The sequence below is a fragment of the Ovis aries genome, chromosome 20, assembly GCF_016772045.2.
Source record: "Ovis aries strain OAR_USU_Benz2616 breed Rambouillet chromosome 20, ARS-UI_Ramb_v3.0, whole genome shotgun sequence".
Classification (NCBI taxonomy): Eukaryota; Metazoa; Chordata; class Mammalia; order Artiodactyla; family Bovidae; genus Ovis; species Ovis aries.
In genome coordinates, this window is record NC_056073.1 from 17,847,493 (window position 1) to 17,871,495 (window position 24,003).

The following is a 24,003-nucleotide window of genomic DNA, read 5'->3' on the forward strand; positions in this document are numbered from 1 at the left end:
ACTATACCCCGCCAGGCTCCTCTGTCTACGGAATTCTCCAGGCAAGAATACTGGAGTGGGTGGCCATTTCCTTCTCCAGAGGATCTTTTCCATTCAGAGATCGAAGCCGGGTTTCCCGAATTGCAGGCAGATTCTTTTACCACCTGAGCCTCCAGGGAAACCCCTATTCAATCCTTAGGAAAACCCTATGAAGTTGGCACTATTATTGTCTCTATTTTGCAGGTTAGGAAATTTAGGCTTAAATAAGCTATTGCCTCTCCCTGAATATTTTTTGAATAAATTCTTGTTCGTTAAATGCTTAATAAAGTGCTAAGTTAATAAATTATCAACGCTATTTTTAGACCAGCCGAGGTTAAACCCTACAGGAGTGACGTTCCTATTCTTTGCCACAACGTGACGTCACGACCAATCCCAGGACTACATTCCCAGCCAAGAGCCTCCGCCGACATCTCGCGAAAGCCGCGGTTTCTTCCAACCTATTTTGGGCATGCGCGCGGCTTCGAGTACCTTGGCTAGAGTGGTTTGATGATTTTCCGTCAGTCTCCCTAGAGTAGAGTTTTACCATCGAGGCACTTATTTCCTTCCAGTCACTCCAGTTCTCGCGAGACTTGCTACTCCTGCTCTTTCCCCACCCCGCCCCCGCGCTTGCGCAGAGCTCTTCAAAGCAGAAGGTCGCGCTTGGAGGAAGTGGCGGCTTTGGGTCCCGTGGCCGCCGCGCCGTTACTACTTCTCGGAAGCTCCGCTCGGCCGCTTGCCGAGACACCCCGCCGCCAAGATGCCTCGAATTATGATTAAGGGGGGCGTGTGGAGGAATACCGAGGTAAGTCCCCTTTTCCCGCCGTCTGCCCTCCGCCCCTCCGGCTGCGGGTGCGCACGCGCGCAGAGGTCCGGGAGGTGGAGAGGATGCCTTCGGGGTCTGCGTGGGGGGTGGTGCGGGGCCTTTACCCTGTGCCTGGACCTCAGTTATCTGAGCATCTCAAGGACAGGGACCGTGATTTAACCGCTTGATTACCTGCGGGGCACTCGTTAGGCCCTCAGTGAACATTTGTTGAGCTGACGCGTCCTCCGCCGTGGTGGAACTCACAGTAGGAGGGGGACACAGGACAATTGCGATAGTCGGTCTTCTAAGCCCCGCCCCCCGCACCCCACCGTTCCTCATCCCAGGCTCCGCGACTCTTTGCTGTTGAAAAATGAAGAGGTGCTGTGGCCACAACTTTGTTCTTTCCTTGAGTTCCTTGCTGAGGGGAAGCAGTTTGAGTGCCAGGTCCTAAGTACCTGGTTGTGTCCGCGTCCCCGCGGTCATGTTACCACGGCGTAACTTGTCCGCCCTCCGGTCACCCAAGGCCTGTCTCTTCCGCTTCATGTTGGGTAGAAGCCAGATAGGCCTACCATAGTCTCTTTGCTTCCAGAAATGTAGTGGATCGTGCCATTGGTGAACCAAAGAACAGTAGAAGAGTAAAATAGAAACAAGGTTTTAGTGCAGTTTCTGTTTATAGTGCCCTGAACTTGTCAGTTTCCCCAGAACACTCTGTCTTTTTACATCTTGCACCTTCTTGAAATATCCTCCTACTGCTTGGCATCTTTCTGACCTTCCTTCAAAAACAGTTCAGAAACTCTTCTGAAATTGGTCCAGAAGACCCATCCATTTGCCTGGTCATCCGGTAAAAAGTATTTGCACCTGCAATGGTCCCTGGACACCTCTTCTCATCCATTTGTTATGGTTTGCTTTTTTTTTTTTTTTGCAAGCATCACATCCTGTTTGATGCTGGGATTATTAACCTCTCAGAGACTCAGGTTTCTAATGGGGATGATAATAATATACTTATCTCTCGGAATTAAATGAGTCACTGCATTTGGAATATTTAGAACAGAGTCTGGCACATAGTAATCTTTCAGAAAGTACTACCTGCTGTTTCTTTTCCCCAGTAGACAGCACTGCAAGTGCGCAGGATCAGATCTTGCTATCTTTAGAACTCCGGACAGTGCCAAACAAAGTTTGCTTGGGAAATTTTGCTGAATGGATCTAGTAGGGTGTATAACTGTAGTATATACTTAGTTGAAGATGTGATTAAGTATAGCAGTACTGCAACAAAGTTACAAATTAAGTCAGTGAGAACCTTGCCTCTCAGCTTGCACAGAGGGGACCAGGCTGTTTCAGTTGGAGAAGAGATGACTTCTGAGGGAGAGACAGATGTACCAAATCAAGTAACAGCAGGATTCTGATGCTGTGGCCAAAGCCCTGCAGTCCTTGAGTCTCAGATGTTAGGGGTGTGGAGTGGCGAGGAGTGGCTAACATATGAGGCATATAGCTCAAGTTCATTGTGGGGAAAAAACCCTAAAAGTAAAATGCCCTGAGTGCATTCATCTATGGCTCTGATATCCCTGGTGTCTTTGGTTTAGCCTGACAGGCTCCCTTGGGATTGGTGAATTCTTTATTGGAATGGGTGCCCTGGTGAAATAGTATCTAGAGACTGGGGGGAAATTAGAGGCAGAGTTGATTGGTGACTTAGGGGAGACGTACTCAATTCTTAGGTTAGACCTGAGATATGGATTCTTAGGTGAGAGTGGGGGCTGTGGGACTGGAGAGAAAATGCTGTTCATAAACTGGGAAGCCTCAATTGGAAATTGGATTCACTTGAGTCTTGACTTTTTGAGGGCTGGATGTGTCCTGTTTTATCTTGTTTTCTCAAGTATTGATATACAAGACCTGATACAAGGCTGGTGTTTGGGCAGTATTTTTTGTGAATCAGTAAATCAATGAGCCATAATCTTTTTAAGAGACTAACAACCACACATTGGAGAATTCTTTTTAAAATCTCTGTCAAGTGGGGTTTCTCACATTGGGCTGTACCCACTCAATTTTTGGATGGGATTGGGGGAGGGGTTGTGTGTAAGGGAGGGTAGGATATCCTTCTAAGGGAGTTCTTAATTTCTTTCATTTTGTTGATTCTGGGTTGCTGTTTTTTTTTAAATTTTTATTATTGTAATGAAGTTTTATACTTTTGTTTTAAATTTAGGATATACGTGCGTGTTTATATCTCTTTCTCCCTAGTACAACCCAGTTAGAGTTAATTTAAATCTTGTCTTTTCTCACTTGGAGTTTTGTGAATGAATACATTGTTTTTCCTTTGAAAAAATTTAGGATGAAATTCTGAAAGCAGCGGTGATGAAATATGGGAAAAACCAGTGGTCTAGGATTGCCTCACTGCTGCATAGAAAGTCAGCAAAGCAGTGCAAAGCCAGATGGTATGTATCAGCTAATGAGTGGAAAACACAAAATGACCTTCATTATGATGAGGAAAATGTCATTTCTTTGAACCTTACCAAAGAAAAGCAGGCACTGTGATGTAACAGAAAGTAGGGAGTGGGAGTTGGGAATTTCAGTGTGAGAATTAGCTGTCTTTTGCTTCGTAAGTGGTCTTAGGCAAGCCATTTTCTGTCCCCTCTCTCCTGCCATTGTTGTCTTCCAGTGGTATGACTCTTGGCCCTAACTCATGGAGATGTGAGGCTCAAATTAGTTAATGTTGTTTGAGAATGCTTTGTGAAGCATGAAATAGAACTAATTTTGGGTTCAGATGGACCCCAGCTTATAAAAGGATTATATTCCAAAAGTTTGTAAGTTTATTGTCTTAGAACTTACTTTCCCAAAGAAATAAACAAGACATGTTGGTTATTTTTCTAGGCTAGCTTTCAGTAGAGTTTCCTCATTAATGGTTGAAACATTACATATTTGGTTTCCCAGAATATAATATACCCCAACATTACATCTGTGGTTAAAGGGCAGTAGATACATTAAGTTCTTTACATGTGTTTTTGGCATGAGTGATCTGGCCCTAGCACTGACCCATGTGGTACTGGGATCATATTTTGGATTGTATAAGGTGACCTAATTTCCTGGGCACCTGCGTAGGGGAAAGGATCAGAACGTAGAGATTGGCCCACAATGAGGAAGATGGTCCTCAACCTGTGTAAGTGGTTCTGATTTCTGCTTCTCTTAAGTGGAGCTAAGCTCCTACCCCCATGTTTGGTAAGGCTTATATATTGTTTGTAGGCTTCTCCAGCTAAGTAGACTGGATGGAAAAGTTGGGTCAGGTGGGGCATTAGGAAAGACAGCTATGACAATAGCGGTTTTACTTAAACTCACCATACAAAAACATACAGTGTTGAAAAGTGTATAGTCAAATGCTTCAGAAATAAGCGAAGGTGTTATGGAGAAAATCAAAACGTGAGAAAGTACTATAAAAACTGGAAGCGCTATGAAAATATGAGGTAGTTTTATCTTATTTGCAAATAATTTCAATACCTCTAATAAAGTATAAGGTGAATGACAGCAGTTGATAGTTGAGAAGGAAGGCATATTGTCATGTTTCAGTCAGGTTACCTTTTTCAAGCATTACTAACCTTGCATAGTTAATTAATAGAATTAATAGTTAATATAGTAGAATTTAGTGAAATAGGGTATTTGGAATGGAATAAGTTTAACCAAATAGGGGATATTCTGTTGTAAAAAAGAATAGCTTTTGTGATTGAAGGATGAGAGTTAGCTTGCATTTTTCGAATGCTAGAAGTTAGTATGTCTAAAATGTAAATATTCATGCTGGATGACTGATTAAGGTATGAGATGATGTCTTTTAAATAGGTATGAGTGGCTGGATCCAAGCATTAAGAAAACAGAATGGTCCAGAGAAGAAGAGGAAAAACTCTTGCACTTGGCCAAGTTGATGCCAACTCAGTGGAGGACCATCGCTCCAATCATTGGCAGAACAGCTGCCCAGTGTTTGGAACACTATGAATTTCTTCTGTAAGTGAACCTCCAAAAATGGTACTAAAATGTGTGTATACCTTTTGAATGAGGCTGAATAAACTTTTAGCATTTTCCATCTTTAAACATTAATTGAAGATCTGAATAAAGCCAGAGGAGCTAAAGCTATTGGATAGTATATTCCAGATCTCATGTAGTTGATCAAGATTATGTCTCCAGTTATATACTTTTTAAAAGAATAATTTAAACATATTACACAAATCATACATGTTCATAGAAAATAGGGGAAAAAAATAAAAAAGCAAATAAAAATCACCCATAATTACACTGCTGAGAGTTAACAATTGGAACATGTTAGTTGTTCCACTAAAAGCTTTTCTGTGTAGCTCTGCTGCATTTGTGATTTAGGAAGCATCTTTGAAACAGCTAGTTCATGATGAATGGAACCACTGAAATTAGAAATTTAAAACCATCTCGTTTAGGTGAAGCAACAGTAAGAAATGCTTTATGTTGTTATCCCCGTCCATTGGGTTTTTGAAAGAAAGAGTGCTAGTACTAGGAAACCTGGTATTTCTAAGACTGAATGGTGTGGTGGTGTGATTAATTACTCTGGGTTCATTTCTAGGGATAAAGCTGCCCAGAGAGATAATGAAGAGGAAACAACAGATGATCCACGGAAGCTTAAGCCTGGAGAAATAGATCCAAACCCAGAAACAAAGCCAGCACGGCCTGATCCGATTGACATGGATGAGGGCAAGTGTACTTTTGTGAGGAATTTATTTCTTTGGTAACTATAGACTCCTCAGGCTTTCTTTTACCTTTGAGTTCTTTTCCAAACTTCTCCGACTTTTTAGAACTGAGGTTCTGTCTGCAGTTGTTACTCTCAGTCTCCTTCCAAATGCGTCCACCCTTCTGTTGTAGGGTAATTGTTCTTTTTGGATGCTGTCCCTTTATCTTTTAATGTTTCAGTTCACTTAGTTAAGCAGTGTTGTATTCCTGGACATTTCCTGGTGGCTAGAGGTAAGCTCTTTAGGACTTTGTTGTCATTCCTCTTCTGAGGGATGAGAAGTCTGGATTTGGGGATCCAGTGCTCCTATTAGCTACTTTTTTGACTTTGGACAAGTAGTTTGAGTTTTGTGAAAAGGCAGCACTGTAGTACCATGATGATGCCTTTTTGAGACATTGAATCAGGAATCAGAGGAACTAGACTTTAGCTTAGTGCCATATCTGCCAAGTATTAAGCTCTTTGACTTTGGGTGAGTCATATAATCTCTCTGAACTTTGGTTCTGTTTCCTGTCAGATGTAGAGTAATAGTGTCTATCTTACTTCCCAGGGTTGTTGTGAGCATTCAGTGAATATTTGTCGAGTTTTTAATTTAAAAACTTGAAGGTGGTGGTTCCCAGAGGCAGACTGGGGCTGGGCTGGCTGCATCACTGTCAGATGGTGAACATTAAAAAATACAGGTACCAGGGCCTCCCCAGGAGCTCTGACTCAGTAAACTGGGGAAGGGGAATGGAGGGTAGGGTAATCCTGGAATCTGAGATTTTCTTTTTTTTAAAGTTCCCTTGTGATTTCATTGGACACCCTTATATGGGAATTGCTCCAAGGTATCAGTAATGAACTCTATTCTACTCTGGAGAACTATGGAAAATGTACTGCAGAAGAGAAATAGTTCTGAGGGAGAAAAATCAAGGAAAAATGATAATGAAGATTATCAGTCCCCTTAAAATTAAATTACAGCTTTTATAATATTTCACAATTTGTGCTGTGCCAGATAGTTGATGATAATAAAGGACATGATAATTATAGCCATTGTTCAATGAATATTTGCTGGATGCTTTACCTATTCATTTTGGTTAGTTCTTCTCAACATCTCTGTGAAGTAGGAATTGTTTTCCCATTTTGTAAATGGTGAGATGTTGTTATCTCAGAGTCACATAACCAGTGAGTCATGGGCGTGATTTTTAACTTAGATACCTCTGACTTCAAAACCCAAGCTGTTTCCTTTATGCTGCACCATTTAGTGATTATATTGACGGGTTTTCTCATCTAAGCACTAGGCTACATCTCTTACCTTGCTTCTGTTGGAGAAGAAGTTAATTTTCTCTTAATTTTTGCAGATGAATTGGAGATGCTTTCTGAAGCTAGAGCCCGCCTGGCTAATACTCAGGGAAAGAAAGCCAAGAGGAAAGCAAGAGAGAAACAGCTGGAAGAAGCAAGGTATGGCTGTTTCCATCCATAGTTGACCAGTTAGTCTGTGCATCCTTAGGTCCAGTAAGACTTCATCAACCCTGTCTGGTGAATGACAATTGGAGTTGTCTCATTCCAGTTTTGGTAATAGTGCTTAACTTCCTTATTACTTTGGAAGAGTCTTTTATATATATTTCTAACCGTTTCAGAGTAGTTATAGAAAAAATACACTTTAAAAAAATCAGTCATTTTTAATTTTGACTGCTCAGGCCTTCGTTGCCGCGAGGGCTTTTCTCTAGTGGTGAGCGGGGGCCACTCCAGCTGCAGCGCACAGGCTTCTCACTGCAGTGGCTCCTCTTGTTGGGAGCACAGGCTCCAGGGCCTGTGGGCTTCGGTAGCTGTGCTCCCAGGCTCTAGAGCACAGGCTCAGTGCTTGTGGCGCATGGGCTTCCTTGCTCCGTGGCATGTGGGGTCCTGCCAGACCAGGGATCATACCTGTGTCTCCTGCATTGGCAGGCAGGTTCTTTACTACTGAGCCGCCAGGGAAGCCCCAAAATACATGTTTGAAAAAAATTTCGTAAGACGTGGCAGAAGTAATGCCGAGGTATAGACATACATGTAAGTCTTGCTGTGGTGTATTCTGTTAGCATAGGAGAGATTCATTTGTTGTAGCCATCTTAGTGTCAGATGGCGGGAGGTCACACTGGGCTCTGTGACTTTGGCATGACTGCCATTAGTTAACTCTCGTTGATTAGTGTTGGGAAGTGGGAAGCCCGTCTGAACATGGAGGGAGTAAATGAGCCTTGAACCACGTTTTAGGCTGTCATAGAAATTTTTATTTAAAAAATGAGTGAAATTAAATACTGCCCTCTGCTCAAGGTTTTCTCCACTTTCCTCTTCTTTTTGGTTAGATCCATTATTGACTTCATTCCTAATGGCCTAGAAGCCAAGATAAAGTGGGTAAAGGGAAAAACCTGAACTTTAAGAAAGCTTATTAAATTTTGGAATTCAGGCATTGAAGTAATCTCCCCAGCCTCCATAACTGCCGTTTTGGTCCTTAAGCTGGGAAGTTTTTCCTGACCTGATGACTAGTATTGTACTGATGGTTTCCTCAGCAATGACAGTGAAGTATCAGGTCCTGGGATGAAGGATTCTTTCCTGCCAGAGGATGCTTTTTGGCATAGCTGACCAAGCACTAGCCCAGAGTAGTGATTTGTGATGGGAGGATGATTGGCCTGGGACAGTAAACAGAAACTAAGAGGAGGTGCTAAGTTTTCTGCCCATCTCAGTCACCTTTCTATTTTGCTTACATTTAGGGTTGAGTAATGTGAGTAAGGTTACAAAAAATTGATTTTCCGTTTTTGTCCATGGTGGTTTGGGAACTAAGTTTTTTGAGCCTTTTAACCTTGTGAGTTTGACCACCATGTGAGTTGGATCACCTTGTGAATTGTCCACTGGACAACCAGCAAAAGGCGCCCCCCACCCCCATCCACTCTCGTGACTGCTTGTTTACTTGTTAGTGACTAGCTGCTGCTGCTGCTAAGTCGCTTCAGTCGTGTTCAACTCTGTGTGACCCCATAGACGGCAGCCCACCAGGCTCTCCTGTCCCTGGGATTCTCCAGGCAAGAGTGCTGGAGTGGGTTGCCATTGCCTTCTTCAGTGCATGAAAGTGAAAAAAGAAAGTGAAGTCACTCAGTCGTGTCCGACTCCTAGTGACCCCATGGACCACAGCCTATCAGGCTTCTCCATCCATGGGATTTTCCAGGCAAGAGTTCTGGAGTGGGTTGCCATTGCCTTCTCCGGTTAGTGACTAGCAGACAGGGTTATTGTAGGGAAGTCTGTTCTCCCCTTTCCTCCCCGAGAAATGTGAAGTCTTTGATAGTGTTCTTTGTGGGGGCAGTCTTGGGTGTGGCCATAGTTGCCTGGGGATGAGGCGATTTTGACCAGACTTGCTTTGACATAGTTTTCCCTGGGTGCACCCAGCTGTTAGACTCTATTGACTGCCAGCTTATTGCTGTATTGTTTCCAGCAATGTCTTGAGGCATAAGTTGCTCCACAGACTGATCCAAGTACTCTATTGACTGCCAGCTTATTGCTGTATTGTTTCCAGCAATGTCTTGAGGCATAAGTTGCTCCACAGACTGATCCAAGTAAACTTTGGCTCCTTTGAAGGGATGGTTTCTGAGGTCAGTGTTTGATATTTGTTCTCATCCCAGGAAGGCTTCTCCCACTTTTCAAAAGGGACCGATTCTGGAAGACTGTAGAAGGCCTGCAGTTTAGCTCTATCTCCAAAGAATCTATCAGATATCAGTTGCCTTTTCATCACAACTTCTGCTTTTTTTGAGAGTGCCCTGAGGCCTGAGCCTCTGCATTTCCTGTTGCAAGTGAAAGCCAGTTTCTTTGGGGAGAGCTTGGAATTCTATCTTCTGTCCCATAGGCTCTGATGTACTTGTTCCTGCATGACACTCCACTTTAGAAGCTGAGTGCTCAGTGTCAGGGGTGGGGTGGGCAGCCACCCCAGATCTCCGTGGCTTGCCTCCCTTGTCTTGGAACCCTCATGCCACAGGCCCAGGCAAGGACTCTTGGGGCTCCAGTATTCTCAGCAGCGCTGTGCCCAAGGTAGAGCCGCTGGGCAGAAGGAAGCCTTTCCTTCTCAATGACTGTGTCTGGACTTAGCCTCTGCAGTGGTTCCCTGGAGGCAGGGAACACTTAGTGATTGAACAACAACAATTTATTAGGTATGCAGAAATGGTACTTGATTTAATTTATGATTCTTTAATTTTTAAAGTACACTTTGTCATTTTCAGTTCAGTTCAGTCGCTCAGTCGTGTCTGACTCTTTGCGATCCCATGAACCACAGCACGGCAGGCCTCCCTGTCCATCACAGACCCCGAGAGTCCACCCAAACCCATGTCCATTGAGTTGGTGATGCCATCCAGCCATCTCATCCTCTGTTGTTCCCTTCTCCTCCTGCCCCCAATCTTTCCCAGCATCAGAGTCTTTTAAAATGAGTCAGCTCTTTGCCTCAGGTGGCCAAAGTATTGGAGTTTCAGCTTCAACATCAGTCCTTCTAATGAACACCCAGGACTGATCTCCTTTAGGATGGACTGGTTTGATCTCCTTGCAGTCCAAGAGACTCTCAAGAGTCTTCTCCAACACCACAGTTCAAAAGCATCAATTCCTTGGTGCTCAGCTTTCTTTATAGTCCAACTCTCACGTCCATACATGACCACTGGAAAAACCATAGCCTTGACTAGACAGACCTTTGTCAGCAAAGTAATGTCTCTGCTTTTTAATATGCTGTCTAGGTTGGTCATAACTTTCCTTCCAAGGAGTAAGCGTCTTTTAATTTCATGGCTGCGATCATCATCTGCAGTGATTTTGGAGGCCAGAAAAATAAAGTCAGCCACTGTTTCCCCATCTATTTGCCATGAAGTGATGGGACCGGATGCCGTGATCTTCGTTTTCTAAATGTTGAGCTTTAAGCCAACTTTTTCACTCTCCTCTTTCACTTTCATCAAGAGGCTCTTTAGTTCTTCTTCACTTTCTGCCATAAGGGTGGTGTCATCTGTATATCTGAGGTTATTGATATTTCTCCTGGCAATCTTGATTTCAGCTTGTGCTTCCTCCAGCCCAGCGTTTCTCATGATGTACTCTGCATAGAAGTTAAATAAGCAGGGTGACAATATACAGCCTTGATGTACTCCTTTTCCTGTTTGGAACCAGTCTGTTGTTCCATGTCCAGTTCTAACTGTTGCTTCCTGACCTGCATACAGGTTTCTCAAGAGGCAGGTCAGGTGGTCTGGTATTCCCATCTCTTTCAGAATTTTCCACAGTTTATTGTGATCCACACAGTCAGAGGCTTTGGCATAGTCAATAAAGCAGAAATAGATGTTCTTCTGGAACTCTTGCTATTTTGATGATCCAGCGGATGTTGGCAATTTGATCTCTGGTTCCTCTGCCTTTTCTAAAACCAGCTTGAGCATCTGGAAGTTCACGGTTCACGTATTGCTGAAGCCTGGCTTGGAGAATTCTGAGCATTGCTTTACTAGTGTGTGAGATGAGTGCAGTTGTGCGGTAGTTGGAGCATTTGTTATTTTAGCTGTTTGCATTTTTTCTGTAGTGAACTGTCTTTCCTTCTGCTTTTTTCCCTTGAGATGCATTAAAAAAAACTTGCCTGGATTCTTTATATCTAACCATTCCTAATACTAATTGCAATTTTTTTTATACTATTTACTTTTTGATACTGTTTTATGATTTAAAAAATGGTGCTACAGAGATATAAAATTTAAAATTGAAAGCTGTTGATTTTTTTTTTTTTTGCCCATTTCATTGATATTAAGTGAGTATATTCCCATCCAGAGATTAGATACATATTTATTTGTAGTTCCTTCTGGTTTTTCTCTTTGCTCTAGTATATATGTGTACCTTTACATCAGAACTGGAGTTGATTTTGGTGCATGGTGTGAGGTGAGGATTTAAGTAAATATTTCTTTCCCAAATGACTGGACAGCTTTCTTAGCTCTGTTGGATGAGACATCCCTTCCCTGTGGTGTATGATTTTCAAGGTGATGTTTTGTTCTTTTGCTTCAGGCGTCTTGCTGCCCTCCAAAAGAGAAGAGAACTTCGAGCAGCCGGCATAGAAATTCAGAAGAAAAGAAAAAAGAAAAGAGGAGTTGATTATAATGCTGAAATTCCATTTGAAAAAAAGCCTGCTCTTGGTTTCTATGATACTTCTGAGGAAAACTACCAGACTCTTGATGCTGATTTCAGAAAGTTAAGACAGCAGGATCTTGATGGGGAGCTGAGATCGTAAGTTACCTTTCTGGATTTTTTTCTCCTTTCTGGTTTTATAAATGGAAAAGTATAGTAGGAATTTTATGGACGGCCAGATATTATCCTTGTCAGAGCCAGATTTTTCTTAGTCAGCACAATGTGGCTTACATAATGCTTTTACTTATTTAATGGATTCACCTTTCTGAGAAAACCAGTGACCCTGGCTGTAATGTTTTTAGTACAGAATACTGTTTGCATTTCTTGAAATGTCAGCATTTGGCTGTTAGTGAATTTGGAAACAGGTTAGTTATTTCACTAATGGCCTGAAGGAATATGTCAGAAATCTGGTCTGCCTTTTTTTTTCCTTAGTGAAAATTTTATCTTGTTTTTCTTAAAATGAAATTAAAAGGAAGAAATGATGATTACCAGTTCATTCTTAAATCTTTTCATCTAATGAGGATCAGTGTGTATTTTTATCAGATGTCTTAGGATGCAAAGGATTTTGCTTATTTATAGGGATTTTTAGAGTTTCTTTAAATCTTATATCTGAATGTTGTGGAAAAAACCTTTTATGCTTATCAGAGATTTTTAGTTTTCCACTCCCCCAGTGGCCTTCTATATTTCTGTTGACATGAATTGTTAGTAAACAACAGATGTCAGCCAGTGTGGATCAGCATTTTCTTGAATGTACTCCATTGCATTTGTTTTTCAGATTAGACCCTTGTTTTAGGTAGCCTCTACAGATAAAAAGATTGAAGAAAAAAAAGTCATTTGGGTGGAGTAGACTAGATAAGAGGAGAAGGGTGACATGCAGAGGGGAAGGAAGCATTCCTGGTCCTTTAGAAAATGACCTTGAGCCTGGCACTAGACCCTAACACCTCTCTGATGTCATTTGTGAGAACTTAACTGTCCTTTAAAAAAAAAATGATGTCAAACAATTGAAGATTAGTTTTAAAGGAAAATTTAAAACCAGTGTTTTAATTCTGTTCCCTTCGTTTGTTTCCCTTTTTGTATACTTTATCATTTTCCTAGTACAAACACATATTTTTGTATGAAGGTAGTCATGATATAGGAGTCATGATATAGGAGTAGTTTTATGGTTTTCATGTTATATGTAACATTTTGCTTATCGTAGTCTTTATAGTTACATAGTTTTACTATTTAGTACTTAAATTACTTAGTGTATCTTATTTTCTTAATAATTCTATTGCTATTCTATATTCCTATTGAACATAGTAGTAAGTAATGTATAGGAATAGGAAACAGCTTAATGTATATAGTTTTGTCTTTTTATTAGTACTTTTCTTAAGAGCGGATTATTTTGTTCAGAGTATATGACTATTTGTATGGCTTTTAACATTATTGCCTATGAGTAACTTTGAAAAATTTGTTCTCCACCTTGATCCATGACAGTGAAAAAGAAGGACGAGATAGAAAAAAAGACAAACAGCATTTGAAAAGGAAAAAAGAATCTGATTTACCATCAGCTATTCTTCAAACTAGTGGTGTTTCTGAATTTACTAAAAAGAGGAGCAAGCTAGTACTTCCTGCCCCTCAGGTAATCTGATGAAAGTAGTTTTTTCACTGTGTGAACTCACATGCATTTATACCTTTTTTCAGCAAATGTTTGCGGGTGTATGTGCCAGGTTTTCTTTTAGGTGCTTGGTACTCCTAAGAAATATTAGGCCTTGAACTTCTCATATGATGGTTTAGTAATTAATTGTCAGCTCTTAGCAATTTGTCAGTAGACTGGGGCTCCAGGCCTCATTTTTTTGTAGCTGGTAATGGTGGTATTTGGCCTTGTGGACTTCAGGTGACTGCCTTTTAGGGAATGTTTGGTTGTGTCATTCTTCTGTTTTTGAGACAGTAACTGTGAGAATCAATGTGGGAGTTGTGGAGAAGAAACAATTCATTCAGCTCATTGTAGGCTCTCTTCCTATGGCTGAATTGTGGTTGGTTAGAAACATGAGGATTTTGAATAAGCTTCTCTTGCATTTTGATGAGTACAGCTCTGTAGAATTGGACAGTTTAATGGAGCAGAGGGATGGATTTAGGAGGTTTGAACAGCTTCTTTAGCCAAATGAATGCCCTGGCTGCATTAATATAAAATTCGTGGGTATAAACATAAAATAGTTTTGTCAGATGCTATCATTTGTAGTGGTGATATTTCTTAAATTGGAATTTTGCCTGTAACCTTTTCTTTTTTTTCCAGTTCTTAGGACATTTGTTGGTAAAATTACAAAAATAACACCTTTTGATTTTCTTAGGGATTTTTGTGGCTCAATGGACTCTGTGATATTTTAATTCATTTTTAGTATGCGCCCCCCCCAATTGATAAATGGTTTTGTACAAATAATTTATAATCTTGATTTATTAATATATTGTTTTGAGAGAATTTCAGTATGGAAATAGAAGAATACAGTTTGATATTGTATCATGTATGGAATTTCCCCCCTACTTTATATAGGAACACTTTAAAAAACTAGTAATATTATGGAAATTTTCAAACCCACAAAGTAAAGAGTATACAGTGAACCTCTGTGTACTCAGCAGTTCATCTTTCTAGAATATGGACGTTTTAAGCTGTGTTATTCTCTGGTTAAATATTGCTACTATGATAACTGTTATCTTCAGATTTCAGACGCAGAACTCCAAGAAGTTGTAAAAGTAGGCCAAGCAAGTGAAATTGCACGTCAGACTGCTGAGGAATCTGGCATAACAAACTCTGCTTCCAGTACTCTCTTGTCTGAGTACAATGTCACCAACAACAGCATTGCTCTGAGAACACCACGAACGCCAGCTTCCCAGGACAGAATTCTGCAGGTAGGCTGCCATATGGTAGAATGAGCCTTTCACTTTGCTTCCTGTCCTTAAAAGTAGTATAAAGGTGAAGACTAAATGGTTTGGTTTTGTGTCTCTTAGCATAAGCAGTTTGAAACAGTCCTGAATGCATAGCTGCTAGAGATTTCCATGGTAGGGAAGCTAAATCTTGTCAGTAAAGCACAGCATTTAAAAATTACACATTGCCTAGCAGTCCTGGAAAAAAAAATACGTGTGTAGTTAGTAATTTTATTAATTTGGCTGTGCTTGGGTCCTAGTTGCAGCCCACAGGAGCTTTCATTGCAGCACACCGATTCTCTAGTTGTGTCTCATGGGTTCTGCAGTTGGGGTGAGCGGGCTTGCTTGCTCTCTGGCACATGGGATCCTAGTTCCCCCAACCAGGGATTAAACCTGTGTACTCTGCATTGCAAGGTGGATTCTTACCCACTGTGCCGCCAGGAGAGTTCCCTGTATTCAGTAATTTTTTTTTTTTACAGTGATTTTCAAAACTTCCTTGTGATTCTGTACTTAGCATGGCATAGACGGCCTTCAGTGCTATTTCCCTCTCGCTCCTTAACATATAGGGTGTACAGCTCTGTGTGTTCCTAGGGTGTTACCATGCTAGGTAATAGACAGACCTAACTTTCACTTTTCACTTTCATGCATTGGAGAAGGAAATGGCAACCCGCTCCGGTGTTCTTGCCTGGAGAATCCTGGGGATGGGGGAGCCTGGTGGGCTGCCATCTCTGGTGTCGCACAGAGTTGGACACGACTGCAGTGACTTAGCAGCAGCAACAGCAACAGAATACTATTGAATCTTTCAGCACTCCTTACATCTCAGTTTTCTAAGAGTCAAATATAATCTTACGGTTTTGATTTAGGAGTCAAACAGTCCTATATAAGACTATGTAAAAAAAATAGTGCCCCTCATTGTCTGCTTTCTAGAGTTATCAGTGACAGCTCTTTGTTTTCACCACTGTAATGGTAAGACACTTGTTTCATGTTGGTTTTATTTTCAGTTTAAAGCATTTTTTTTCCATGTAGAAATTGAGCATTTGGCTCTCTCATACCCTCTGCCTCTACTGTGCATCCACTCTTTCCATTTTCCCATCTTCCATTGTAGTTAATCATAATTTTGGTTAGCTCTATATTTATGGTTTACCTTATGGCTATGTGGGGCTTCCCTGGTGGCTCATATGGTAAAGAATCTTCCTGCAATGCAGGAGACTCAGATTCCATACCTGGGCCAGGAAGATCCCCTGGAGGAGGGCATAGCAACCCACTCCAGGATTTTTGCCTGGAGAATCCCATGGACAGAGAAGTCTGGCAGGCTACAGTCCATGGGGTTGCAGAGTCAGATATGACTGAGCAACTTTGACACTCACTTGTGACTATGTAAACTGCATTCACTGCTGACCTGGAAAGTACCTTATAATTATTCTGCTGCATAGTATTTTGTTTTTCTTTGGATTAATACTTGTTTTACTTAGTTGCTAACATTTTTGATGGCTTGGCACAAATTCATTTCTGGATCTGGACTTTATTAACTGTCAGTCTCCTGTAATCTGGTAAAATTTTAGGTATTCTTATCTTTTTCAGCGCTTGAAGTCTTTCCCAGAATTTCTGAATGTTCTAGCCTGGACTGATTGCTCCTTAGATCTTGTTTATGGCTCATTCTCTTGCTCCCCCTTCACTGTCACCCTGGAAAGTTTTCCCTTGGGTCTCCTCTTTCCTGGCTCCCATGTCTCTCGCTTTCTTGGTTGGCTCCCTTTTAGTGAGGCATATCTGTCGGTAGCTTTCTGAGGAAGGTTTCGTGGGAGATACAGTTTTTAAGTCTTGAATATCTGTAAATTACTGTTTTACTCTCTTAATTTGATTGATCGTACAACTGGGTATAGAATTCCAGATTCAAAGGATTTTTGTTCATAGCTTTGAAGTCAGTGTTCCAGGGTCTTCTGACTTGTGCTGTTAAGGTTAATAGGAAACCTGGTTTTTTCCTTCCTTTGGAAGCTTATATGACCTCTTTTTCACATGCATATTTCTTGATGTGGGTTTATTTTTAACCACTGTACTAGGTACTTGATGAGTCTTTTCATTCTGTAGACTCATGACCTTCAACTCTGGGAAGTTATTCTGAAAATGAGAAAAATTTCCTCCCCTTCATTGCTTTATTTCACTATTCCTCTCTGATTTTCTGTCTTGACTTTTTTGATTCATTGCTAGGAGATTTTCTGAATTTTACTTTCATACAGTTTTTAAATTTCTACTGTCGTATTTTAAATTTCTGAACTCTCTCTTTTTTAATTAGACTTGTGTGCATGCTCAGTCTCTTCAGTTGTGTCTGACTCTTTGCAACCCCATGGACTGTAGCCCACCAGGCTCCTCTGTCCATGGAATTTACCAGGCAGGAGTACTGGAGTGGGTTGCCATTTCCTTCTCCAGGGAATCTTCTCAACCCAGGGATAGAACCCATGTCTCCTGCATTGCAGGCAGTTTCTCTACTGTCTGAGGCACCAAGGAAGCACGTGTGTGTGTGTAATTTTTTTTTAAGATGCAATTGATCCTTTTATAACATACAGTTCAGTGGTTGGAGTGTCAAAGTTGGATTGTAAGAAGAGCATGTGAGATGAGAATTATGGTTGTGACTCTGTGGAAAATGTAGCTTGCCACAGACCCTGAAAAAATGTAGCTTGCCACAGACCCTGAATTGGGGATTAGGAGTTGTGGGTGCTGTGTTAGTAATGAGTGCAGGGTTATAGTAGGGGGACTGTAAAGAGAACATGTCAGTCCAACCTGAAGAGGTCAAGCAAGACTTCAGAAAGTAATCTGTCTTAAGTTTTCTAATGTAGTAGATAGACCAGTTGGTAATATTTTAACCTCACAATGGAAGAAACTGAGACTCAGAGAGTCTAATGAAAATTGGATAAAGCATTCATGATAAAGCCAGACTGGGTGTTCTAATGTTTAGCCCAAGCTCATGTTGGGAAAGTGGAATTCTTAGTTCTTCATGTAAAGAGGCTTGGCATGGGTGATAGGAGAAGTTCTTGGGTAATGGTAATTTCATATGTGAGGCCGCAATCACACATACATTTCTTGACATGTAAAACTATTCCAAAACTTCTGACATTTTAATGTCAGAAAGAATGGAAGCATTGAATTCCTCCATGGTTCAATATTCATTTTCTCTCGGTTTTCATTGAGAAAATATGTAAGAATTCTGCCTTCTTTTTGTGTAGTAGGACTATAAGAGAGGGGTTTGCTGTCCTGTCTAAATTGTTGAAACATGCTTGTTTACTGTCTTGTTAATCAGGAAGCCCAAAACCTCATGGCTCTGACCAACGTGGACACCCCATTAAAAGGTGGACTCAACACCCCTTTGCATGAGAGCGACTTCTCAGGTGTGACACCACAGCGGCAGGTTGTACAGACTCCAAACACAGTTCTTTCTACCCCATTCAGGTATTGTAAATAAACAACTAATTTTTGCTTTAGAAAAACCTGAATCCGAGGACTTGGACAATGTGTTTGCTTTAGAAATGTTCACGGAAAATGGAAATTAGTGTTTAACTTGCTTTTAGAGTTCCCCTCATTCATAGAAGCAAATAACATAGTATTTAGGAACTTGTCAAATACTACATGAACCCTCCTTCTTTTTTCAGAGTTTCTGGTGCTGTCAGCTTATTTGTGAATACTTTTAATCTGATTTAAGAAGTAGATCTATGCATTATTAATGATGATTCGGTGACTTTTATAAAAATTGTAATCCCTTTTATGCATGTATTACTGTTGCTTGTTCCCCAACATTTTATTATGAAACAATAACAATAAATGTATAACATTTAGAGAGGTTGAAAGAATGGTAAAACAAACATCCATATACTCACTACTTGATTCCATGGTTTATGTTTTATTGTGTTTGCTTTATCATGTATCCATCCAGCCATCAGCCTATGTTATATTTAAATACATTTCAAAGCAAGTTGCAAGGTATCAGTACATTTCACCCTAAACACTTCTTTGTCATATAAATCATTGACTAGAGTTCAGTATTTGTTTATACTTCTTTTTTTTTTTAACTTCTTTTGTTTTAAGCTACTGTTTTTAAAGAATTTTTAAGATACAAATATTATAGAAACAACTTGTATTAAAGTAGAATTTGAGCTTTTAAGGTTAGAAATAGTTGGGGTTTACTATTAACTTTGAAATTGGTCCTCTTACTGGTTAAGTATGTGGAACATTTCTGACTGTTAGAGGTGTGCGTGACAGCAGGGTCAAGAACTTTGGCAGCGAGAACCTTACGTGACGTAACCCTTGTGCACGGCTTGCGAGAGAGCCTAATCCCTCTTTCTCCCGTGTATGTCTTGTTTCTTAACTAGATTGTGAGCTCCTTGGGGGCAGGAATCACGTCTTATATGGTAGCACCTCACCTCACCTCTGGGAACAGCTCTCTGGCAGCATCACCTGTCTGGAACACAGCCAGGATTCAGGAAGTAATCAAAAAAACAAAAGTCTTTGAACATATAAAAAGAAAATTATTTATTTTTGGCTGCATTGGGTCTTCACTGATATACGAGGGCTTTCTCTAGTTGTAGCAATTGGGGCTACTCTCTAATTGTGGTGCACGGGCTTCTCACTGTGGTAGCTTCTCTTGTTGTGCACGGGCTCAGTGGCCCCAAGGCATGTGGGATTCTCCTGGACCAAGGATGGACCAGGGATCGCACCTGTGTCCCCTGCTTTGGCAAGCAGATTCTGAACCACTGGAATACCAGAGAAGTCCAAAGCTTTGGACATTTAAACTGTATGGTATGAAGTTTATGGCTTTTATTTCTGAGAGTTTCTTAGACCTAACTCAGAACAATTCATATTTAGATGTGATCCTAAAAGTCTGGTGTTTGGTTTCCAAACAAACTTGAGGTATGCATACCTGTGATGAGAATGTGATGGCCAACAGCTATAGGCAGGGAGGAAACAAATGATCAATTGAAGATACTGAACTCAATAAGAGTCGTTTAGGGTCTTAAGTGTGGTGGCCAACCTCCCTGACTACTGTGTGTTCTTGCCACCCTGATGTGTTAAGAAAAGGTTGAAAAATGTTTTATGGACCTAGTTAATAAGGTAAAAATATACTAGCTATCATGACTTTATTTGAAGTCATTAAAATAAATAACACTGTGTATTTAAGCTGAACCTTTATTTTAACCGAGAGGTCTAACTTAAAACTAGATAGGGAGACAGAATTTTAGGAATCTTTATTTCTTTTCTTGTAAAATAATTTATGTGAAAAATATTTGGAAGCACAATTCAAATAAAGTTGGCACTTTCATTAACTAGAATTTCTGTCTTTCTAGGACTCCTTCTCATGGATCTGAAGGGCTGACTCCCCGGAGTGGGACGACTCCGAAACCAGTTATTAATTCCACCCCGGGCAGAACTCCTCTTCGAGACAAGTTAAACATTAATCCTGAGGATGGAATGGCAGACTACAGTGATCCCTCTTATGTGAAGCAGATGGTATGTGTCAATTCTTTTAGTACTTTTTAAAAAAAGTTAAAATCTCAAGGGTACCAAAATAAAATTTTCCCCTTGTCAGTGCATATTTCATATGTCTTCAGATTCTGTACACCTGCAGACACTAGAAAAGGAACATGATGTGTAGGACTTGAGAAGGGAAACCTTTTGGTAGGCTAACTTTTTCTTATTCTTAATTTATTTTTCAGTATTGATTATGCTGATAGTAATTCTCCTTGTATCTTTTGTGACTTTTAATTTTTATTATTTACTAATTAATAGTTTAGCTTCTTGAATGGTACACTGGTTTTTTTTCTATTTTTGTAAAATAAGGTATGAATTTCAAATGCCTTATAAATTAGATTTTGAGCTTTGATTCCTGTTTGCCTCTGTACTTTTAGAAGGACAAAGTATCAGAGCCAAGTTAATTTGATGTTCATTGCGGACCTTAGTGAAGTTTTTCTCCTGTATGTTTTGCAAGATTATATAGAAAGCTAATTATAAAAGTTACAGTTTTATTTTTGATCATGTTATTGCTTTTATTACATTACTGTTAAGCCTTCTTATTTATGCCATGGAAGATCATTGTGAGAGTTTTAAAAATGAATTAAAAGACGCTTACTCCTTGGAAGGAAAGTTATGACCAGCCTAGATAGCATATTCAAAAGCAGAGACATTACTTTGCTGACTAAGGTCCGTCTAGTCAAGGCTATGGTTTTTCCAGTAGTCATGTATGGATGTGAGAGCTGGACTGTGAAGAAAGCTGAGCACCAAAGAATTGATGCTTTTGAACTGTGGTGTTGGAGAAGACTCTTGAGAGTCCCTTGGACTGCAAGGAGATCAACCAGTCCATTCGAAAGGAGATCAGTCCTGGGTATTCTTTGGACGGAATGATGCTAAAGCTGAAACTCCAGTACTTTGGCCACCTCATGTGAAGAGTTGACTCATTGGAAAAGACTCTGATGCTGGGAGGGATTGGGGGCAGGAGGTGAGAAGGGGATGACAGAGGATGAGATGGCTGGATGGCATCACCGACTCACTGGACGTGAGTTTGAGTGAACTCTGGGAGTTGGTGATGGACAGGGAAGCCTGGCATGCTGCAATCCATGGGGGTCACAAAGAGTTAGACACGACTGAGCAACTAAACTGAATGGTGGTTTGCTTCTAGTTTACAAATTAGTTCTAACTTCATGTATAGATTTGGTTAGTTGAGAATTTTTTTAAATGTCCAGATTGATACCATGTAATCCTGACTCTGAATGGCTACATAGGAATTAAACAAGTGAAGAATCTAATGTGTGTAAAAGCACAGATCTGGACACTTGATGGGATTGAAAGTTGAGTAAAGATGTCCCTTGTCTTAAAGAATAGTTTATACTCTGGAGAGATTGGCAGTACTAAACCAAATCCAAAAATAATTGTAATATAAGAACAAAATAAAGCCCTTTGAGTAAAACCAACATGTTTAGGGTGGCGGAAGAAAGAAAGAAATCACATTTGCTGGGTGGGTACTAGGAAAGCCTTCCTTGAAGGAGGTATGCTCAGAAGTAGGGTTGGGGGCTGTCCCACGTGGAGGTCACAACATGAGTAAGCATGGAGCATGTTCTGGACATAGCAGCTCACCTGGTCTTCCTGTCTTGCATATATGTGACGGACCAGTGGGGAATGAGACAGACAGGTGAGCAGAGGATGGACTGGGGAAGACTTTGGGTACTAGGCACTTTGAGGAAGTATGAGCTGTTTTCTTTGGCTTGCATATGACCTGTTTTGCATGAAAAAGAATCATACACATGAATTCAGCTGTCTTTTCAGATTAGGTTTTATTTCTCCAAGGACAAGTTTACTTTTGAACTTTTCTTTCATTTCCTATTAAATTTCAGAAATCCTTAAAAGGAAATCCTAAAGGACTTCTTATGTTTTTTGCCCTTCAGAGGTATAATTCTCAAACCTGCTATTAGACTATCCCAGAGTAAATTCATTGACCACAAATCTAAGTTTTTATGATTGGTCTTAATGTAGGGAAGAAGTAGAGATAGAAATTAAACAAAATTTTGTCTCAACCATTAAGTTAGGGATCATTTTTCTAGAATTTAGGCTAATTGTGTTTTAGAAACTCTTATACAATATTAGTTGAGTATTTTAATGTGTATAAATTGAGAAAGACTAAATTTTTTCTACAGGAAAGAGAATCTCGTGAACACCTCCGTTTAGGATTGTTGGGTCTTCCTGCTCCTAAGAATGACTTTGAAATTGTTCTACCGGAAAATGCCGAGAAGGAACTGGAAGAGCGTGAAATAGATGATACTTACATTGAAGACGCTGCTGATGTGGATGCACGGAAGCAGGTGGGTGACGGCTGTTAACATGTCTCAAGATCTCTACTTAGTGTGTTTTTCAGTACTGAAAAAAATTGCACTAAAGGAAAGTACTTAGATCAGTCTTGATAGGTGTTCTTAAAATGTATAATCATATAGGTCGCAATTTAAATATCCTCTGTCAGATTTGTTCAGTTCAGTTCAGTCGCTCATTATGCTCCTTTAAAATATGTGTAAGTGGTCTTTTAGACATTGCTTTCATTCTTGCCAAGAAAAGATGTTATTGATCAGTCTTAAAACAAGTACATCTTATTGATTGATTTTGTTGGTTGATTGATTTGTTTCTTTGTCAGTGTAAACTAATGGGAAGTATCGGGTAACACAGGGAGCTCAACATGGTGCTCTGTGACAACCTAGAGGGGTGGGATGGGCGGGGGGTGGGGGGAGGTTCAAGAGGGAGGGAGCATATGTATATTTATGGCTGATTAGGTTAACTGTCCCAGGTCTTGTGTCTTGAAAGTGGTAAAACTTGAACTAAAACTGAGATCATGTGATCCACTTCAGGACTTTCTGTTGCAGCCCATTTTGGGATATTTTTAGAAATCGAATCATTTCTAGGGATTGGAGTGATGGAAGGCACGCTTTAGAGAGAAAGCACGTGAATGTGCTTTTTGGTGGGGGATATATAATAATACTTTATGAATTTAGTTCTCTTCGCTATTTTGAGCTACATTTTTTCTAAAAAATGGTTTAAAGTCTTCTTGTGTTAACCCACGTTATTCATAATTTAAGAGTCATAAAACAGCACCCTTGCTGGCTGGCCTTTTAAATAAAAAATCAGTAGCTTCTTAGGTGGAAGGGAAAGGTTGTATTGCAGGAGGGATAATTGGAAGCATCCCCTCTAAGTTTAGGATTTGGTCTTTTAGACAAGAAAAGAATGATTATCTGATTAAGGGAGCCATGCAAGTCTGGAGAATGCTCCTAGTAGCTGTTGGAAGTTCTTAGTTTGTGTTGTAACATGAGAATGAATAGACTGGCTAATTTCAGTGGCGTTCTGTTGCCTTTCTACAAACTTACACAGATTACTACAGCTTTAGCTCTTGAACATACATGTTCTTATAGACGAAAGTGTTTTCACCTTTACTGAAATGTGTCAGATACTGTATAGCTGTAAAAATGGTTATAAAAATAATTTTCCTAGGCCATACGAGATGCAGAGCGTGTAAAGGAAATGAAACGAATGCACAAAGCTGTCCAGAAGGATCTGCCAAGACCATCAGAAGTAAGTATTAGAATTTCTGCCTGAGGAAGTTTTAAGTTTCTTTTTATGTGATTGATGTTTTTTATATTATTCATAAAGTCTATAAAACAACATTTCATCTACTTTTTGGAATATAGTAAAGCAGTTCCCAGATCCAATCTTTGAAATGCTTCACTGGTACAAATAAGAATTTTGAAAGAAGAAAGAAAATAATTTCTTTTGAAAACGTTAAACTACTTTAGGTATACCTCGGAGATGTTGCAGGTTGGTTCCAGGCCACTGCAGTGAAATGCACGTCACTCAGTGAAATGCACGTCACTCAGTGAAGCGCGAATTGTTCTGTTTGCTTGTGCATATAGAAGTTACGTTT

General features: G+C 40.2%; 1 protein-coding gene across 1 annotated transcript in view; it reads left to right on the plus strand.

Moving 5' to 3' along the window:
* The first annotated feature begins 661 nt into the window (after positions 1–661).
* CDC5L (cell division cycle 5 like) overlaps positions 662–24,003 on the plus strand; it is a 44,524-nt gene continuing 21,182 nt past the window's right edge. The window contains exons 1-12 of the mRNA XM_004018858.6: positions 662–820; positions 3,143–3,246; positions 4,640–4,801; positions 5,388–5,515; positions 6,884–6,983; positions 11,547–11,765; positions 13,143–13,287; positions 14,364–14,552; positions 17,860–18,008; positions 19,898–20,060; positions 22,238–22,402; positions 23,574–23,654. Coding sequence (XP_004018907.1) covers positions 776–820; positions 3,143–3,246; positions 4,640–4,801; positions 5,388–5,515; positions 6,884–6,983; positions 11,547–11,765; positions 13,143–13,287; positions 14,364–14,552; positions 17,860–18,008; positions 19,898–20,060; positions 22,238–22,402; positions 23,574–23,654 — 1,650 coding nt within the window. The 5' untranslated portion in view covers positions 662–775. The remainder of the gene's footprint in view (positions 821–3,142; positions 3,247–4,639; positions 4,802–5,387; positions 5,516–6,883; positions 6,984–11,546; positions 11,766–13,142; positions 13,288–14,363; positions 14,553–17,859; positions 18,009–19,897; positions 20,061–22,237; positions 22,403–23,573; positions 23,655–24,003) is intronic.